General features: G+C 49.6%; 1 protein-coding gene across 8 annotated transcripts in view; it reads right to left on the minus strand.

Annotated features, from left to right (window-relative positions):
- Positions 1-17,247, minus strand: part of pleca (plectin a) — a 79,110-nt gene that overhangs the window by 43,435 nt on the left and 18,428 nt on the right. The window contains exon 1 of one of the 8 annotated variants that reach the window (XM_035621295.2): positions 14,078-14,212. The exons of 4 other annotated variants lie outside the window; for them this stretch is intronic. In XM_035621295.2, the coding sequence (XP_035477188.2) occupies positions 14,078-14,123 (46 nt within the window). In that variant the 5' untranslated portion in view covers positions 14,124-14,212. Of the gene's footprint in view, positions 1-1,903; positions 2,029-3,473; positions 3,651-7,987; positions 8,019-14,077; positions 14,213-17,247 lie in introns of those variants that run through there. 3 more of the 8 variants (XM_035621297.2, XM_035621291.2, XM_035621296.2) reach the window with 3 other exon arrangements.

Genomic DNA, 17,247 nt, shown 5'->3' on the forward strand with positions numbered 1-17,247 from the left:
CACACACACACACACACACACACACACACACACACACACACACACACACACACACACACACACACACACACACACACACACACACACACACACACACACACACACACACAGATGATAAGAAGCAAGACTCTCTAACCTCCTCGAGCCCGAGTCAAAGTTTCCAACTCATTCATTCCGTGGGATTTTCTTTTCTTTGCAGTTCATTTTTTCCATCGTGGTTTTTTTTTCTTCAATTATTTGTTTTTACGAGTGAGAGATCATCCAAGGCCAAACCCCTTCCTCCAAACGTTTATGTACTGGAGCCACGACTTGCCCACTTTATTTTTCCCCCCGCAAAAAAAGAAAAGAAGAAATCGCCCACTCGCTATCCGTTCATTATGTAACTTCAACACACATTTGCCTAAATGCTAAATGCTCCCATATGCCTGGACAGCACCACCGGTGACGAGAAGCTTCCCAGAAACCGATTTAACTACATACTGTTCTCTGCCGTTTCATAATCTCCTCAATAGCACGTTCTTCTTTTTTTTTTTTGTTTGCCCTTAAATCATAAAGTGCTTCTTCCTCTTCCCTCTGGACGGACTCTGTCATTAAAGCAGCGAGGAGCCTCGAGGGGAACTTTCGCCCTGAAACCAGAACGATTCAGACATTTTCAATGTCTGCTTCTCAGGATGAAAGAAACACTCCTTTAGAATTAACTTCACCCGCTAAACTATAGATTATTGCGAGAACTGTAAGCCCCTGGCGCGCGATGAGATCGTCCCTCACAAGTCCAGCTGTAACTGCAAAAAGGATTTCACACTTTTTGAGACATCACACTATTACATTACATTACAGGAGTGTTGGTCTCCGTTGTTGTCAGAACATCAGATGGCGTGCGGAAGAAACCGGTGTCACTTTCAAATGCTGTGCGGCAACCGGAGACGGGGCCACGCGCAGAACGCCAACCGGCCTCCATGAAACGAGCAGAAATAGAAGCCGTACCAAGACACCGCACGGCATGAGCACAGTTTATACACACAGAATGCAGAACGCAGAATGCAGAATGCAGAACGCTACACCACAATAGCACGGTTCAGTATGATGGAATAAAAGAAAAATCTCAATGTGCCTCCAGAAGACCAGGAGTTGAAGTGAGAAGGAAGAAGTGGACTCGCCACGCAGAAGAAGAAAAGGCTCATTGGTTCTACATGAGCTGGCGGTTCGTTCTGGTTCTCGAACCAAACCCCCCCCCCCCAAAAAAATAAAAGTCTTGGCGAATTAGTTGCAGGGGAGAGTGGAGCGCATTGGGCCTGAAGCCAGGGGAGCAGTGTACAGATGTCTGGAAGAAGAAAAAAAAAAAGTTCCATTCCAACACCCCCCACCCCGTGGGAGGAGTCGGCCCACTCCCACTCTTCCTCACATGCCATGTGTTAGCTCAATGATTCCCATATTGTGATGCATGCTCTGCACACACACACACACACACACACACACACACACACACACACACACACACACACACACACACACACACACACACACACACACACACACACACACACACACACACACACACACACACACACACACACACACACACACACACACACACACACACACACAGTACAGCCTGTTAAGTTCAAAAAATCAATTTGGCTCTGAGTTTGAAGCCTCAATGACAAACATCCCCCTTTACAGCAGAAGGTTTAGCAGCGGAGGGCACGTCAGAGATGCTTCCACCCGACCGTCCTGTCGGATGGTACGGATGCTGGGAGTGGCCCTGTCCTCGGGAAGGGGCACGGAAAATGCAAGAATTGGAAAAATGTCCACCCAGCGTATTCCCGTTGCAGCATCCCCCGGCTGCGCCGACAGACTAAAAGCCGCAATGCAATAAAAAACAAAAGCCACGAACGGGACCTACCGTCTTGATTTCCTCGACACAAACAGCAGCACAGGTCCATCCTCACGCAGAGTCTGCACAACTTTTAGAGCAACAAAAAACCCCAAGTGCCGGGGAGTCAGATCTGACCCCACGACACTACGTTCCGATCAAAAACCAGAGGGGCGTGTTGAGAAGAAGGCAGGAAAGAAAAGAAGAAGAAGAAAAAAAAAGGAGAAGGGGAGAGAGAGAGAGAGAGAGAGAGAGAGAGAGAGAGAGAGAGAGAGACAGAGGACCGGAGGCTCGGCTGGGGAGTGAAAACACCAACGCGAGTTTGATTTGATTTGTGGCTTCTTTCTTTTTTTCCCCTCCTCGGCAGTGGAAACAGCATCTCATGGGGACACATTCACGTTGGTTTTTTTATTGGGGGGGGGGGGGCAGGATTTTTTATACAAAGAGCGGAAAACATGACTTCTGCCAGCAAAGCTGCTGCTGCTGCTGCAACAAAGGCGTCTCTGTGGAAGCAATGTCCACATATCCACAGGATGTGGATCGCACTGCACGGCCACTGCATCGCCTCGGACTCCGAGTCAGAACAGGACGGAGCACTGAGCCCGTGTAACGAAGCGAACCGCGCGATATATTGTCCGGGCGCGTGAGTCATATCAACACACTTCTGTACAGTAGCAGCCTCGGACAGATGTTGTGCTTCTTCCTTTTTTTTGGGGGGGGAGGGGGGGGGGATTTTCTTCATCTTTTCACGACTGTAATTATGATTTCCAGATTCCCTGTTCATTAATACGCTTGAGGATAAACTGTGCGGAGGAAAAAATGTATTTGATCAAGCGATTAGGTTTTGCACCAATTCGATTAGTTGAGCGTTTAAGTGATTTATAGTGGGGGGGGGGCGCGAAAAAAGAAGAAGCAAGAAGCAGCTCATCGAACACGAGCATCCACATGTTTTGAATTTACACAAGCGCGAGTTGAACGTCCTTCAGCGTTTTGATCCGATCAAGCCGCTTTAACAACTTGGACTTGTCTTGACATTCTCTGCAGACTACTGTATAATCTAATCAATCCCACAGTTAATAAGCCCCACACCAAAAAATGACTAATGTGTCTCGGTTCTGCTATTTCACCCCGAGCTATCTTGTGTGTGTGTGGGGGGGGGGGGGGGAGACGTGGAGGAGCCAGGCCTTGGTCCTACCCTCGGGCCCCCTCGGGACCCCCCCTCCACACCCCCACTCCCCCAGAGTTCACACCAGGGAACATGATCCCAGACACTGCCGGGCAGCGTGGGTGGTATCCGGCACAAGGTCGTCGTCCCTCTGAAATACAAACTTGCCGTTCATCTGGGACAAAGAAATCGTACGCAAAAATACCTACAAAACGTGTCTGTGTTGCCGCCTCATCGCCGACACACAGAAGCTCTCTCCGCCGGCACCGTTATCTGATACAGCGGCGGTGAGAGGGAGACACACCCTGCACCTCGCCCCCATCCTCTCCGGTCCCCTCCACACGCAGACGAGCTCCTCCGCAAAAGCACTTCTGTGCTGACACCTTTTGGTAAGAAGACAGAAGTGATCCCGGTGACGGGTGGGGGGCTCCCTACCTTGGCCGTGCTGAATCAAAGCCTCCATGAAGTCTCTGGAGGGATTCATCTGCGTCGATCTGTCAGCGTGTGCGAGCCGCGGCCCGCCGTGTTCCATTCAAACCCAGCGCTGTCTTTTTAAATGTCGGAGTTTGTGTTCATTGGGCCAAGAGACACTGACGGGGGCCGACGAAAGGTGGCAACTGCCACATGTTCTCGTCTGGCCCCTTCTTGCGGAGGCGCGGGCAGGAAAAGCTGAGCGTGGCTTAATCGGACTCACATTTCCCAGCCTCCGCTTAGTCACATTTCATGCCCCTGGACAATGGAGCGCTATTCAGTCGCGGCAGTTGAATATGACAGGCTCATGATCTGCCACGAGCTGCAACGTTTCACTTGAGTCGACCTGTTAAGGTGCTGCACGTGCCGGTCGGCGACACGGTGGGAAGACTAACCTGCCTGGGTGGTTCTGCATCCGAAACAAACAGGATGTGCATGTGAATCATTTGCAGCGCAGTGAAAAGGAGAGAGCGTAAAGGGGGAAACTTCTCCCCCAGCAGATGGCAGGATTACCTCCATCGGTCATTTGAATGCAAACGCAAGAAATGTGTCTTGTATTTACCGTCTATGATATGTTAAGTGAAACCTCCAATGTTCAGTGGCTCAATAAAAAATATCTATTATTATCTATGACAATGCTCATACAAGAGTGAGAGCACAAACATTAACCCTTATGTGGCGTTCGGGTCAAATTGACCCATTGCAAAATTTGATTAAAAAACAAAAAAATTATAAAAGTTCAGTTTTTTAATAACCTGAAACTCCGTGACACGCAAACACACACGCGCACATTTTCCTCGAACGCTGCCACGCCTTCACACCTTCACATCAGGGAATGGATGAAAATATATGTAAGATATAAAGATTAATAACTTGACATCAGTGTGTAGGTTCGATTTAAATGCTTTCTGCCTCATCTGAAGCTTGAATTCTCCACATCAGAAAAAAAACAACTAATATCTACAAAGTGTAATTTTGATAATGTAATGTAATATTTGCCGGGATGTTTTACGCGTTTGTCTCTTTACATCAGTTGCCTTGTGATATGTAGAATCCAGAATAAGTGAATCCCTGGTTTGTAAAAATCTCCCCACAATTATCACTGAACGTTGTACAGACAATAACATGAATACATCTTTTTAATCAAGATGCTAAACCGCAGGTATAATCCAGTTAAAACGACACCTAATTGGTCCGTATGACGTTATTCAGCCGTATGGAAAATGACAAGGCCATCGCTTGTGTCATCAGAAGATTGAATTATCCCTCTCTCGCCCGGCCTCGCGAAAGCGGCGCCCATAGCAACGCCCAGATAGTCTCTATACGGGCAGATGAGACGGACGGGGGGGTCGCGAAGATCTTTCTAGTCATCATCAACATCGGTCTTCCCCAACAGAGATGGACACACTGGAGCCGCCTCACCGAGGCCCCACGGCCTCCAGTCGATTCGTCGCCCTGAGGTCCTTCCACAACATCTCCACACAATCATCACATCAGCTCAAAGACACACGTTTTTTTTCTCCCCCTTCCAGATAACATTGAACCGCGGTATCTCGTCGAGAGCCAAGCCGCTGCACAAGTGACCTCCTGTTTGAGAAAGTGGGCTGCGTGCTTCCACAAGCCACGATCGGCAGGCCTGATAGGAAACCACCATCAGATCAGAGCCGCACACGACAGGGGGAAGCCGCGGCGAGCGACGGAGGACATTTAACATGTGACTGAACGAAAAGCAAAGGGTGCAAAATGAAAAACACTCTCCGTGTGTTCAACTGATGAAGGTCGCACCGTTTAATAAACTGTCAAAGTCGCTATTCCCTTTCTCAAGGCGTGTCAGAGAATTCATGTACGTCTTCTGGAAAGTTCGAGGAATGGTTGGCGACTGCGAGAGAACTGACAGTCCATAATCTCAGGTCTCCGCTGCTTTTCCCCTTCCGAGCTCACGTCTCACATCCCCGAACCAGCCAAAGCCTGCAGAACCTTTAAGTGGAAAAAGCCATCGAGTCATCTCTTTCCCATCGAGGGGAGAAGACAATCGCGCCTGTGTTTTGAGTCTCTGTTGCTCAACCTCCGACGGCGGAACCGCAACATGGAGGCCAGGGCGGTGACCACGCCCTCGTCAAGCTCCCAAACAGGAGGTCCGGAAAAAAACGTTTGCAGGGGATGGCGAGTTCCCTGCATGTGTCGGCGGACAGCTGCTCTATTTTAACTGTCTTTCTCCTAACTTTAATATCAGGAATAAATCCCGCCCCACATCTGGCGATACCATTTTACAGTTCCCAAAAAAAAAATCACCTTTGGCCTGTTCACTCCCCGTTCTTCGTCAACAACAATGGATGTGCAACCGATTTCCCGTCTCTGCTGGGAGCAGCATTTCGTAACGGGAGCAGAAGTATGCGGAGGAGGCGGTGGGCTTGCTGAGGACGGGGTCGAGGTTCAAGTCGAATGAAGACAGCGCCACGCCACTGTGCACAAAAACAATAGGATGTGCCGTATCGAAAACCTTTTACCTTCTAGTGATTGACAGCGTGAACTTTGCGCGGATCACCCCGCCCCTCTGAGGCACGGCACAGTAGAACAAGCACCCAGACGAGGCTCCGCTGCAGATCATACCAGGCGAAGGGCGTTCTGCCAGTTCCACGTGCTCCTCATTACCTGTCCTGTGGCTCCGAATCAAACGGAACGGCGGCTGCAGACTCTTTGCTCGGTTGCCACAAACCGACACTCAGGTGGCCATGAGGAACGAAAACAATCTGTACCCCTTCTCTCTGCGGTCAACGATTCCTTGATCCTATAGCGTCGCTGGCAACTTGCCCTGAGCGGCTTTTCCCGTGTGAACTGGCTGTTGCCATGAAACGACGGCTCCACTCGCCCCCAACCTTTGCCCAGGGTGTCAATAAAATAAGCCTTCGAGCCGCGATGAAAGCCCATCGCCATGGCGGAGGCGGTCCGAGGGCGAGAGAATGCGGACAAGTCGAGGTGACGGTGGCCCGCCGTTAAAACAGACCCATTCAACTCCGCTGGCAGGCCGAGTGTTCCTCCGCGTTCCAGCGCGGTGATAAACTCTCGACTATATCCTGCAACTCTCACACTTCCACCCAATGTGTGGCTCAGGAAGCATCTCAAGCCCCTCAACCTGCGTTCACGCCTTCATGACTGCAAGAGCCAGACGCGAACGTCGCCATTTCAACAAGGAGGAAATGTCAAGTTGAACCTGCGACAACCCGCGGCATGTTACGTATGAGGAAGACACGTCGTGTGTCAATCTTCGAATGACCGCCGGGCACGACAAAGCAAAGCGGCACAAACCAGTTGGACCACTCCCTCCGCACAAACCACTCAGGGCTGCAGCCGTCCTGAGGGTGCAACCGAGCCCAAAATGGCCGACTCCCTGAGCAGCTAATGGACGCGGCCGCGACCTGCTCACCGTGATTTGGCAAAAACAAACAAAACACTTGAGCCTTTGTTACGAGAAAACCGCATCAAGAGGCAGCAGCTGCTGCAGCGTCGACAGAAATGATGTTACGCATTTAAAGGATTAAAACGCTGCGCGGTGCAAAATCTAATAGAACTCCATTTTTTGGCTGCTGATCTAAAAAAAAAAAAAGGGAGTTGGAGAAATGGACGACTGCACTTTGCCACTTTGAGATCACGAGAGCGTCGTGTGATTAAGAGGAAACCTAACCCTAACCCATGGCAACAGAAGAGGAAGGAACATGAGAGTTGGTGTGACCGTGAGTCATCAAAAATGATAGGGCGTGGCTGGCCAGGAATTCCAGTAACCATGGTAACATGACACACGGTAGAAATGTGAGTGAGTACAGCAACCGGCCAGAGCGGTGGTCAGAGGCGAAAGCATTGCTGCTGGCAACCCGCAGAAACAGACGGGACTCTTCCAGGAAGTGGGAGTCGCTCGGCGGCTTCATCACCTCAGCCGACCTTCAGAGCGCTTCAGATGATAAAAATTCATTTTCACAGATTTATGGTGATGAACCTCGTAAAACCTCAGCTAACCTTCAAAACGTTTTTCAGATGAAAAAAAGAAAAAGAAAATCATAATAGCAGAAACTGGCAGGACGAAGTGGGCGCAGCCTGGTTTTGACATTATCTTGGAGAGAGGGATTTTTCATACTATGTGCACACACACACACACGCGCACACACACAGGCACACACACACAGGCACACACACAGACAGACACGCGCACACACACACAGACAGACAGACAGACAGACAGACAGACAGACAGACAGGCACACACACAGACAGACAGACAGGCGCACACAGACAGACACACACACACACACACACACACACACACACACACACACACACACACACACACACACACACACACACACACACACACACACACACACACACACACACACACACACACACACACACACACACACACACACACACACACACACACACACACACACACACACACTTTAATCTCCAGTCTACAAAACACAAACCTGACCCTGGGAACATCCAACCTGCATGATTGAAGATAAATTCCAGAGCAAAACTTTGGAGTATCTGGCGCCGTTGATCTCCCCACTACACTTCTGCACCGTGCCACAACTCAGAAGCTTCGCTGGAAGCAACATTTTCTTTGTCTTCTATCGGCCAAGCGACGTTTGTTTACAACATACTGAACATTCCAGTCAACGGCGGAGGAATGGCATATGCTGTGGGAGTGAATTCCTATGGATGTTTTGATACCGTTTAATATGCTCAATGGGGTTTTATACTGCGACTCGCTGTCAGCGAAGTATCTTCTTCAAGTTGACTCCTTGGCTTCTTTGGTATTTGTACGCGACCGCAGGGATGCGACGACTTTCAAACAACACGGATTAAAAAACTAGAACTCGAAAAATAGATCAGGGAGTAATCAGTCATGCGCAGTATAATATAACAATAAGCCCAGATGTTTGCCGTTGATTGTGCCTCCGTCTTGCCCCCCGCGTTGGACAGCACCTCACATACATAATTACACTTGACTGACTCCAGTGTTCCCATTTCTCTTGGCGGATTCAGCGAGGCCTCATTAAAGCACCCCAGTTGTCAGACTGTAAAGAAAAGTATCTTCATAGGTGCTAAACTACTGAACTGCCAGTCGAAGAGGACGCTCTGTCAACAACTGCAGCCTCTTGTGAGAGGGGTGTTACATCACCCGGGGTGATGGGCGATGCGTCCACCGGGGCGCAACAATGGTGTTTTTTCAATGGCGGACCACCAGAAGACCCCGTTGGCAGAGTCCCACAAACCCTCTTTGGTTCAGGGGAGACTCTGAGGCCACTGTCAGCATGAAATACGTGGGATGCCATTCGCAGAGCCCTCCTCATAAACCCACCGCCGACGGTGTGAAAGGGGCCTTCTTTAAAATAAACGACCCCTCAACTCCGTCCACATGTCCCCATCCTCGTTGCACCGGCATGAGAAAGAAGTGCGCCCGGGTAACGACGAGCTCGCCCGCAGCCCGCAAAGCAAAGGGCGTGTTTTCGTTTACGAACCCAGCGGGGGCGTCTCGCTGGCGCTCGTTGGCCGTTTTTTTTGTTCGTTTGCGGCGAGAGGGTTTGGGCGAAACAAACAGCTCCTGCGGGTTTTTATAGCTTCGTCTCATGCCACGAGAAGTCCCGGGCAGAGCGCGGCACAAGGGTGAGGGCTTTATGACTCACAATTACTGACAAACTTAAACGTCAGTCCCGCTGCTCGAATGTAACCACTAGTTACATAAAGAAAAAATATAGTACACGGTATATATATATATATATAACATGTAGGCAGAGCTCGAGTTACTTTCAGCCTCATGGAATATGGTAACATTCCATCGTGACAGCTGCAGAGGCACCGAGCTCCATCAGCAGGTCTGTAAATATCACTTAAGTAATAATTAGTGCACTGACAAAGTAGAAAGCACAAAAGCAAGAAGAAGCACAGGCTAAAGACGCGGTGGGCGAGAATGCAGCTTGTTCCGAAAAGAAGAAAATATACTCTTTAACATTTAATTGGCATTTAAAAAAAAAAAAGGAACTTGGAGCGAAACGGCTACAACAGCTCCAGAGCTAATTGAAGAAAAACGTCTCTCGCGGTGTTAATTGGCAGACCGCGGGAACAAGGAATCAAATCAGTGGAACCATAATGAAGCCCGTTGTAATGGGAAAAAGCTCTGTGCAGGCTCATTAAGGCCTCTAACGTGATTCTGGTCCTGCAGTTGCTTCACTGACAGCGCCACCTGCTGGCCTCTCCTGGCAACACTCCGGCAGAACCGGAGACGCTGCAGTGATTTGACCTCCTTCCATCTTACAGGTGGTTTTAAGAGTGACCCCCCACCACCACCTGTTTCCACTCCCCCTGTCATAACGCGGCGTGGCGAGTGTAATTTGCGTCCCAGCGGGCGGAGGATTAGACGGAGGGAGAGGATGTGTCAAATTACCGGGGTGGTTCGCCCCTCCCGGACTACAGGAACCCTGAGGTTAATGACATTATGTAATCACATCAGCTGAGTTACTGCAGGAGGCCGCTCACCGAGGAGCACGGGGGCGAAATCTGTCACCCGGCGTGACTGACAGGCATTATACCTCAAATTAAAACTCTCCATTACTTGAGGGATTTTAGTCCTTAAATTGTTCTGTTTATTCAATTTTTGGATTTTTGATTAATCGTCTTTTTTTCCTCTCTCCGCTAACTCGTGCCGAGAACAGCAGCCTGATGTGGCTGGAAAGAACTCGGGCAGCAGCTAACAATCATCTTCACCATCGATTAAGCTGTCGATTAGTCTCTCGATTAATCGATCCGTTGCTTGGTCCATAAAATGATGAAACATGTCAATCGTGTTTCCCAAATCCCCAAGATGATGTTTGGTTTTGTCCACACACCAAAGGTATTGAGTTCACTGTCACAGAGGAGCAAAGAAACCATGAAAATATTCACGTTTAAGAAGCTGAAATCAGGGAATTTTGACAAAAAAAATTGATAAGAACGAATAATCGATTATCGAAATAGATGGCGATTAATTTAATCTAGTCGATTATTAGATAAACGGTTGCAGCTCTAGAAAGTAATAAAACTGAACCAGTTATTGACCTTAAAAGGTAGAAAATGTGTTAAAGACATACACGTAGCCATGAAAGCCATTGTAAAAATATAGATTCAAACTTAACAACTTAACAAATGTTCTGTCTCCGTCTGTGCATGTGGTTCGAGGGTGAACACTCTACACACACCCAACGGAGACTTTCCAGTTCTCCCATCTGGAGTGAATCACACGCCTGGCCGGACAGAAACAGGTGAGGAATGTGACACGCGGTCGTCCGCCCCGCGATTCCTGCGGCTCAAATGGCGGCTGAGGCATCTGAGTGAGAGCTGCCGAGCACTGACGGGCAGAGTGACACACGAGCCCCGTGGTCGCCGAGCACGGAGCACAGACAGGATGTACAGTATGCATCCGCAACATCCTACACACACACACACACACACACCAGATGAATGAAGCCACCTGATACGTACAACTGCACTGAGATACATGGAGATTTTTACAAACCCAGCGAGAACCCATTTTAAAAAAACGTGCAGCGACGGAGGAAAAGGAAAACGCTGATTCTGATGCTGCACATTGAAATAGACGGACCTTTATTTCTTATAATCAGAAAATATAGTGACGCGACAATACTGTTCCTTTGACCTAAATCTGAAGGCAACAGCTCTCACACTTGTGTGTGTGTGTGTGTGTGTGTGTGTGTGTACAGATCTCACGAGGTGAACCTGCCAAATGTCGGAGGGCTGCTCGGGCCTTTCGCCGGCCGCCGCTCCCGTAACGCCACACCGCCCAGGGGTCAAGTGCGCCGACCCCTGCCCCCTCGGCTTCCTTTGAACTGGATATCGCAGCTAATCTGCAGTTGGCTGCTTGTTTTTCGGAAGATCCACCTACGACGACGAGGTGGAACTCTCGCTGACGGTCGCTGTGTCCAACGCTTGGCCCTCGACGCCGGAAGTTGAGTCGTGAGGACAAGAAGCAAGCAGGAAGTGAACGCGGGCGGCTGCGTCCTCGTGCCCAGACGTCTCCGTTTTCCGCCCGTCCGTGCGCCGATGCCGGGGACCCGCTGCGTTTCCATACTTGGCACAAACTCTCCGGAGTGGTGCGGACAAAAGGTGTTGAAAACTAAAGGGCGGCGGCGTAGTCGCAGCCTTAAACAGCAGCATGAGAAGTTTGGAAACTAAAGAACATCAAAAAAAGAGAAATGGGGGGGGGGGGGGGGGGGGGGGGGGGGGGGTCATTATCCTTCATGCCAGTGAAACATTTCTGATCCAAATGGTCAGTAGCCAAATGCAGCTTTCCCTTGGATTTTCTTTCCTGCAAAGTTTTACAAAAAAGCTTTTATTGTCGGAAAACTGCACAAGCCTGAAAATGAGCTTAACATATGTGGGTCAAGACCCAGATCCGGCTGGTAGAGGGAGGTAGTCAGAGAGGGGGGAACAGCGACGGGTCACTGTAGGTCACTATAGGCCGCTGATCAACCGCGTCTCCGGCGTGTCCCAACACATACGGGAAAGATCATCAAACGGGCTCCTGCGCTCAAAGAGCAGATTCTGCGCCGAGCGGCTGAAAAACAAAGCAGCTGACGGGAAGCGGGACAATTGCGGCAAATGTGTCCGGAGGTGACGACGGGCTTACAAATGAACCGAGTCTGACCGAGCTCCATTGGGAGCGCTCAGTGGAGCGAGGCAGCTTTTGTCTCCGCCGCCCTCCTGGGGGGGGGGACGGACATTCTGGGCCTCTGCTCCTTCAGATCCCTCTCCAGGATTTAAAAAAAATGCCTCGTCCAAAAAGAGTTACCACATTTTTCAGAGTGGGAGAGGCCCGAGCAAAAACCTCAGCTCCGCACAGAATGTGGAGCTTTTTAAAAATAGGCCCCTCTGCTTTTTTTGGGGCTGAGTCACTTTCCCCGGCGGCCTCGCTCGGACGCTCCCAAATTTGAGGCGTCCGTAAATGTCGGTCAGTAAACGTCTGACCGTGGAACGACGCGCAGCGCGGTTCCTGCGGGGCGTCGACGACGACGAGAGGATCGGGAATAAATGAAGATGCCCTGCGGATACAGACTTACTGGGCGGATGCCAATTTAAGAAAACTGCACTTTGCTCAGTTTGTCTAACTAATGAGGGACTAATGAAAAAGGCCTGAAGGATGTCTGACTTGGCAAGTTGAGCAATTAACCACAGCGATGTCGAGTGCCAATGTGAACCTTACACAGACACATCGGTGATATGCAAACTTTTACTTTACGCACCCAACAATACAAAAAAAGATTTGGATTTATGTTTGTTTTTTTAATTCAAGTTCTATGTGTTTGGTTGTGTTCGTGCTTTTCTTTTAATTTATTTTTTATCTATAATAAGGTTTATGGTTAAACTGTACAATATTGATCCTCATTGACATGTCATTGTCATGAGCGTTTGATAACGACATCTTAGGAATGACTGCCAATTTTTTTAGATGTATCAGCTGATATATTGGAATCTGAATTTTTTTTAATCCCAAACAAGACATCAGCCCATAACCATAATAACCATATTGGTCAGGCTCTAGTATTATTCAAATTCTTAAACATCATTGAAAATGTCATACCCCAAAATTGAATGACCAAAACGACATCTTTTCAAAAACCTAATTGATTAATATTAACTTAAATATTAGAGAATAAGGTTAATAAAATGTTACGAAGGCCTTCAGGAGGTTACAGAACTGTCTTTATCTGTCTTGGCTTTTTACGAGAAACGTCACCGTCTAAAATAGTGGAAAAAAGAGAAATAAAAGTTGAATCAGGCACTGATAAGAAAAGGAAGTAACGATGATTGTGAATGCGACAGCTTCTGACCAACAGAGACCTGAGCTCTGAAGTGCACCTGCAAACGAAATGAGCTGCGGCATCGCTGCGTTTCTCATCTCGGTGACGCTGAGGTCCAGAGGTGCGACGCCTTCAAGGGACATCGCCGATGTAAACACCAGTGTGAGAGCAAAAACATGGAGCCACGCTGCGTCCGGACCGCGCAGCACGGGGGAACCACGCGGTGACTAGGAACCAGGTTATCCCCCATCCCTACTGACCGAGGGGCAGGGAGCGACACTTGGACCGGATCCGTTACCGCGGCGATGCAGCAGCAGCAGCAGCCCCACGCTGCATCTCCCGGCGCTGACGCATTGAAAACGTGCCGCATGCTGCAGCAGCCTCCCACTGCATCTCATAAAAACACACCGTCCCAGCACAGTGACTCCCCCTGACCCCTGGACCGACCCCCACGCCAGAGGGAAAACACAAAAGCTTTTCATTTCCTTTTTCTCATCCACGAGTGAGCCAACCAAACCGAGGATTACAATCCCTGAAACATTCGCAGCTCAACTCGGATTCTTCAGCCGGACATCTGCAGCATAACGCGGAGAGGAAGTTTCCCCGCACCGGGCAGGAAACCGTGCGGGGGTAAGCGGGGCGGCCCTGCAAGAGCCGCGGGGATGCCGATGTGTGAGCAAGCAGCATCTGACGAAAACAGAAAGTCGGGAGGTGTACCTTTGAGAGAGCTGATCTCGTGCTGGATGGACCTCGCGGAATCCATGCTCCCCCCTCGCGACCGCCTCGGGCTGCAGACAGTCGAGTGTGAGCTCCTCAAGGTCGACTCGGCACCAAAACACGCCACACCGGAGGATGGAAATGTCTCTGGGCTCCCGGCGGGCTGCTTCTATCCCTCCCTCCCTTCCTCTCTCTCTCTCTCTCTCTCTCTCTCTCCCTCTCTCCCTCCCTCCCTCCCTCCCTCCCTTCCTCTCTCTCTCCCTCCCTCTGCCACAGGAGTTGGCAGCTCAGTGTTTTCGTTCACTCCCTCTTTCTTTCTCTCTCTCTCTCTCTCTCGGCTGCCCCCGCTCGCTGCACACAAATCCTGTCAGCGGAGAAACTGTGAAAGCAAGGAGCCCACCTCCCTCCCTCCCTCCCTCCCTCCCTCCTATCCCTCCCTGATGCCGTCCCGTCTCTCATCCTCGCGGTGATTCACGGGGGGGGGGCGCCTCGGCCAATAGCAGTCACGCTGCAGCATCACATCCCATCACAACAGTACAGTACATACAGCTGGATCCAAGCGGCCAAGAAACAGAGAGTGTGACGTCGCGCGTGTTTTGTCTGAGTAAAAGGTTCAAATAGCCTGACGCTGAAGTCTGAGTTCTGCATCAGCACGACGGTGACTCAGCATCATGTTCCTCGGAGCTCCTCCGTCACTGTCAGTGCAACAAGAGGAGCCGCTCGGTGTGACATTAAGACGCCCGGCGGGGACGAACCCCCGTCTCCTGGAATTAATGTCCATGTGCTCAACTGCAAACGTAAAACAAGCCAGCGACTACGTCGATCCCTGTCTGTGGCTCGCGGATCTCGAGCGCGGGTGTTCGTCGAAGGCCCAAAGAAGTGCAGTGTCGACCTTGGGTGCGATTTGGACGCCGCGACATGTTAAATGTTAATACAGTATGAATTTAACGGGCTGCCTTCTTTGCAGCATCGTGGGCGGGGCAGTGAGTCTGCGGACAGAGGTGAACGTGTCTCTGCCTCCAGGGTCCCCGAAAAAAAATTGGCCCTTTTTCAAAACGGGTGTATTGTGAACCGGCACAGTGTTAGTAGTGTAAATATTCACAGATCCCCTTGTAGTGACTACAGCATTATCGCACTCTGTTCTCCGGTCATGTTCAGACTCACAGTGCTGGAGTCAAGGTCAGGGGAAGATTGTGGTCTGGTTTTAATTCAGACACAACACTGTTTATATCCACACGGAAACCAAACTGAGCCCTGACCCAAATCTCCTGTTGCCTCACACACACACACACACACACACACACACACACACACACACACACACACACACACACACACACACACACACACACACACACACACACACACACACACACACACACACACACACACACACACACACACACACACACACACACACACACACACACACACACACACACACACACACACACACACACACAGATCCTTCATCTTGCTCTCGTGCCCGAAACAACGAGGTCAAGTGTGAGAAAACGGCGCTCATGCCGCCGGACAAATGGAAGCGCAACGTCGGCACATTTTCAAGCCGTGGGCGTGTAACAGACGCGTGTGCTGGAGGAAAGAAATGATTCAGGGAGGCAGGATATCGATCGATCGGTCGCTCGCTCGTCCAGTCAATACACAATCAATGGATGCATGTAAGGCCGAAGGTGGATCGGATCCAGTCTCAGCCGCAGCAGCAGCAGCGAGTGCAGTGTTTTGGCAACGAGGTCTGAGATTAGTCCGTTTAATTGACGACAGCAAGACGCTCATATGTTTAAAAAAAAAAGAAAAGAAAAGAAATTTGGAATCATTTAGCAAACGCTTGTGACTTAAAACAAGAATGTGATATTGGATCAAAGTCTATCAAATTATCTTGGATATCTTGAGAAGCTTCTCTGATTCATTATTCCTTCAACGGCACAAAAACACACCACAGCGCTTCTTTTGTGTCTTAATCGAATATTATATCGCTGTCGTTTTGGACTCGCAGAGGAGTCGGCATGTGCTTTTCCGTACGGATCCTTTTGTCCTGCCATCGACGCTGCTGCTAAATCCAATAAGGGTCCAAATACTAAACTTAGCCATTGTGAGCTCAAAGCATATTTTTCTATGGTTTGGCATCGGCACATTTTTATTCCAATGCCGCAAACTCGGAACTGGCTGCGTCTCAAATACCTAAAGATCAACTGCATCCTCAACTGTTGACAGGAAGAAGATACACACCTGAAACATCGGCTAAATAAAGACATCACACTCGAATATTAATAGCACGCGTCCCATTCTGCACCTTGTAATAAACCGTGACATACCAAAGATCATAAATGATGTGAGTTCAAAGATGTACAAAGCATGCAGCAACGAGACTTTGCACCGTTTTCTAGACACGTTCAGACGCTTCCTGTTCTGCGAGAGTGCCGAAATCGGTTACCGTGCGGAAACCCCCCCCCCCCCCCCCAAAAGAATTCACCTCTCGGCCGGACGCCAGATGTTTCGGTGCCATGATCGGAGATGAGCGAGAAATGTACGTGATCATCGCTCATGTTTGAAATATCGCCCGTTACCCCAACTGACCCTAATTAGATTGAGGCCAAATTACATTTTATGTTCAGATATGTTTTTCGTCCCTGGAATAGAATCCAAAAAGTCCCCTTCATCTCCGCGAGAACCGCATAATTTGTACCATTGATCTCAGAAGTATTTGAGAAGATGAAGGGCGAATTAAGTTTTCGTTTGCTGAATGTCATTGCGTTGGCGCCATGAGCCACCTGACTCCGCCCCCCTCTTTCGAAAGTGATATCAAACTCCATGTGCAGTTGTTGCAGCCCGTCCTCGCACAGATACACAAAACAGACGACAAACCACTCGGGTCAGCGGCTCAGAATAGCCTGTTTGCTCCTGCCACACCCTGGAATATTAAAAGAAAACAACAACAACAACGGATATCTGTCCCATCACTGCTTCAGACAACACGAGGTGAAATGTTGTACAACCAGGAGAGGCAGCAAATTCTCACAGTCGGGAAAGTCCTTTGCATTTTTTCTTCTACTGTGAAATGATTCGTCGATTATCAGAAAAGTTGCAAATTTCTCTCCGTCATCTAACCCGGCGATTCTCGACCACAGGGGTCGGGAGGTCATGCCGGGGGG

The sequence above is a fragment of the Scophthalmus maximus genome, chromosome 22 (assembly GCF_022379125.1).
Source record: "Scophthalmus maximus strain ysfricsl-2021 chromosome 22, ASM2237912v1, whole genome shotgun sequence".
Classification (NCBI taxonomy): domain Eukaryota; kingdom Metazoa; phylum Chordata; class Actinopteri; order Pleuronectiformes; family Scophthalmidae; genus Scophthalmus; species Scophthalmus maximus.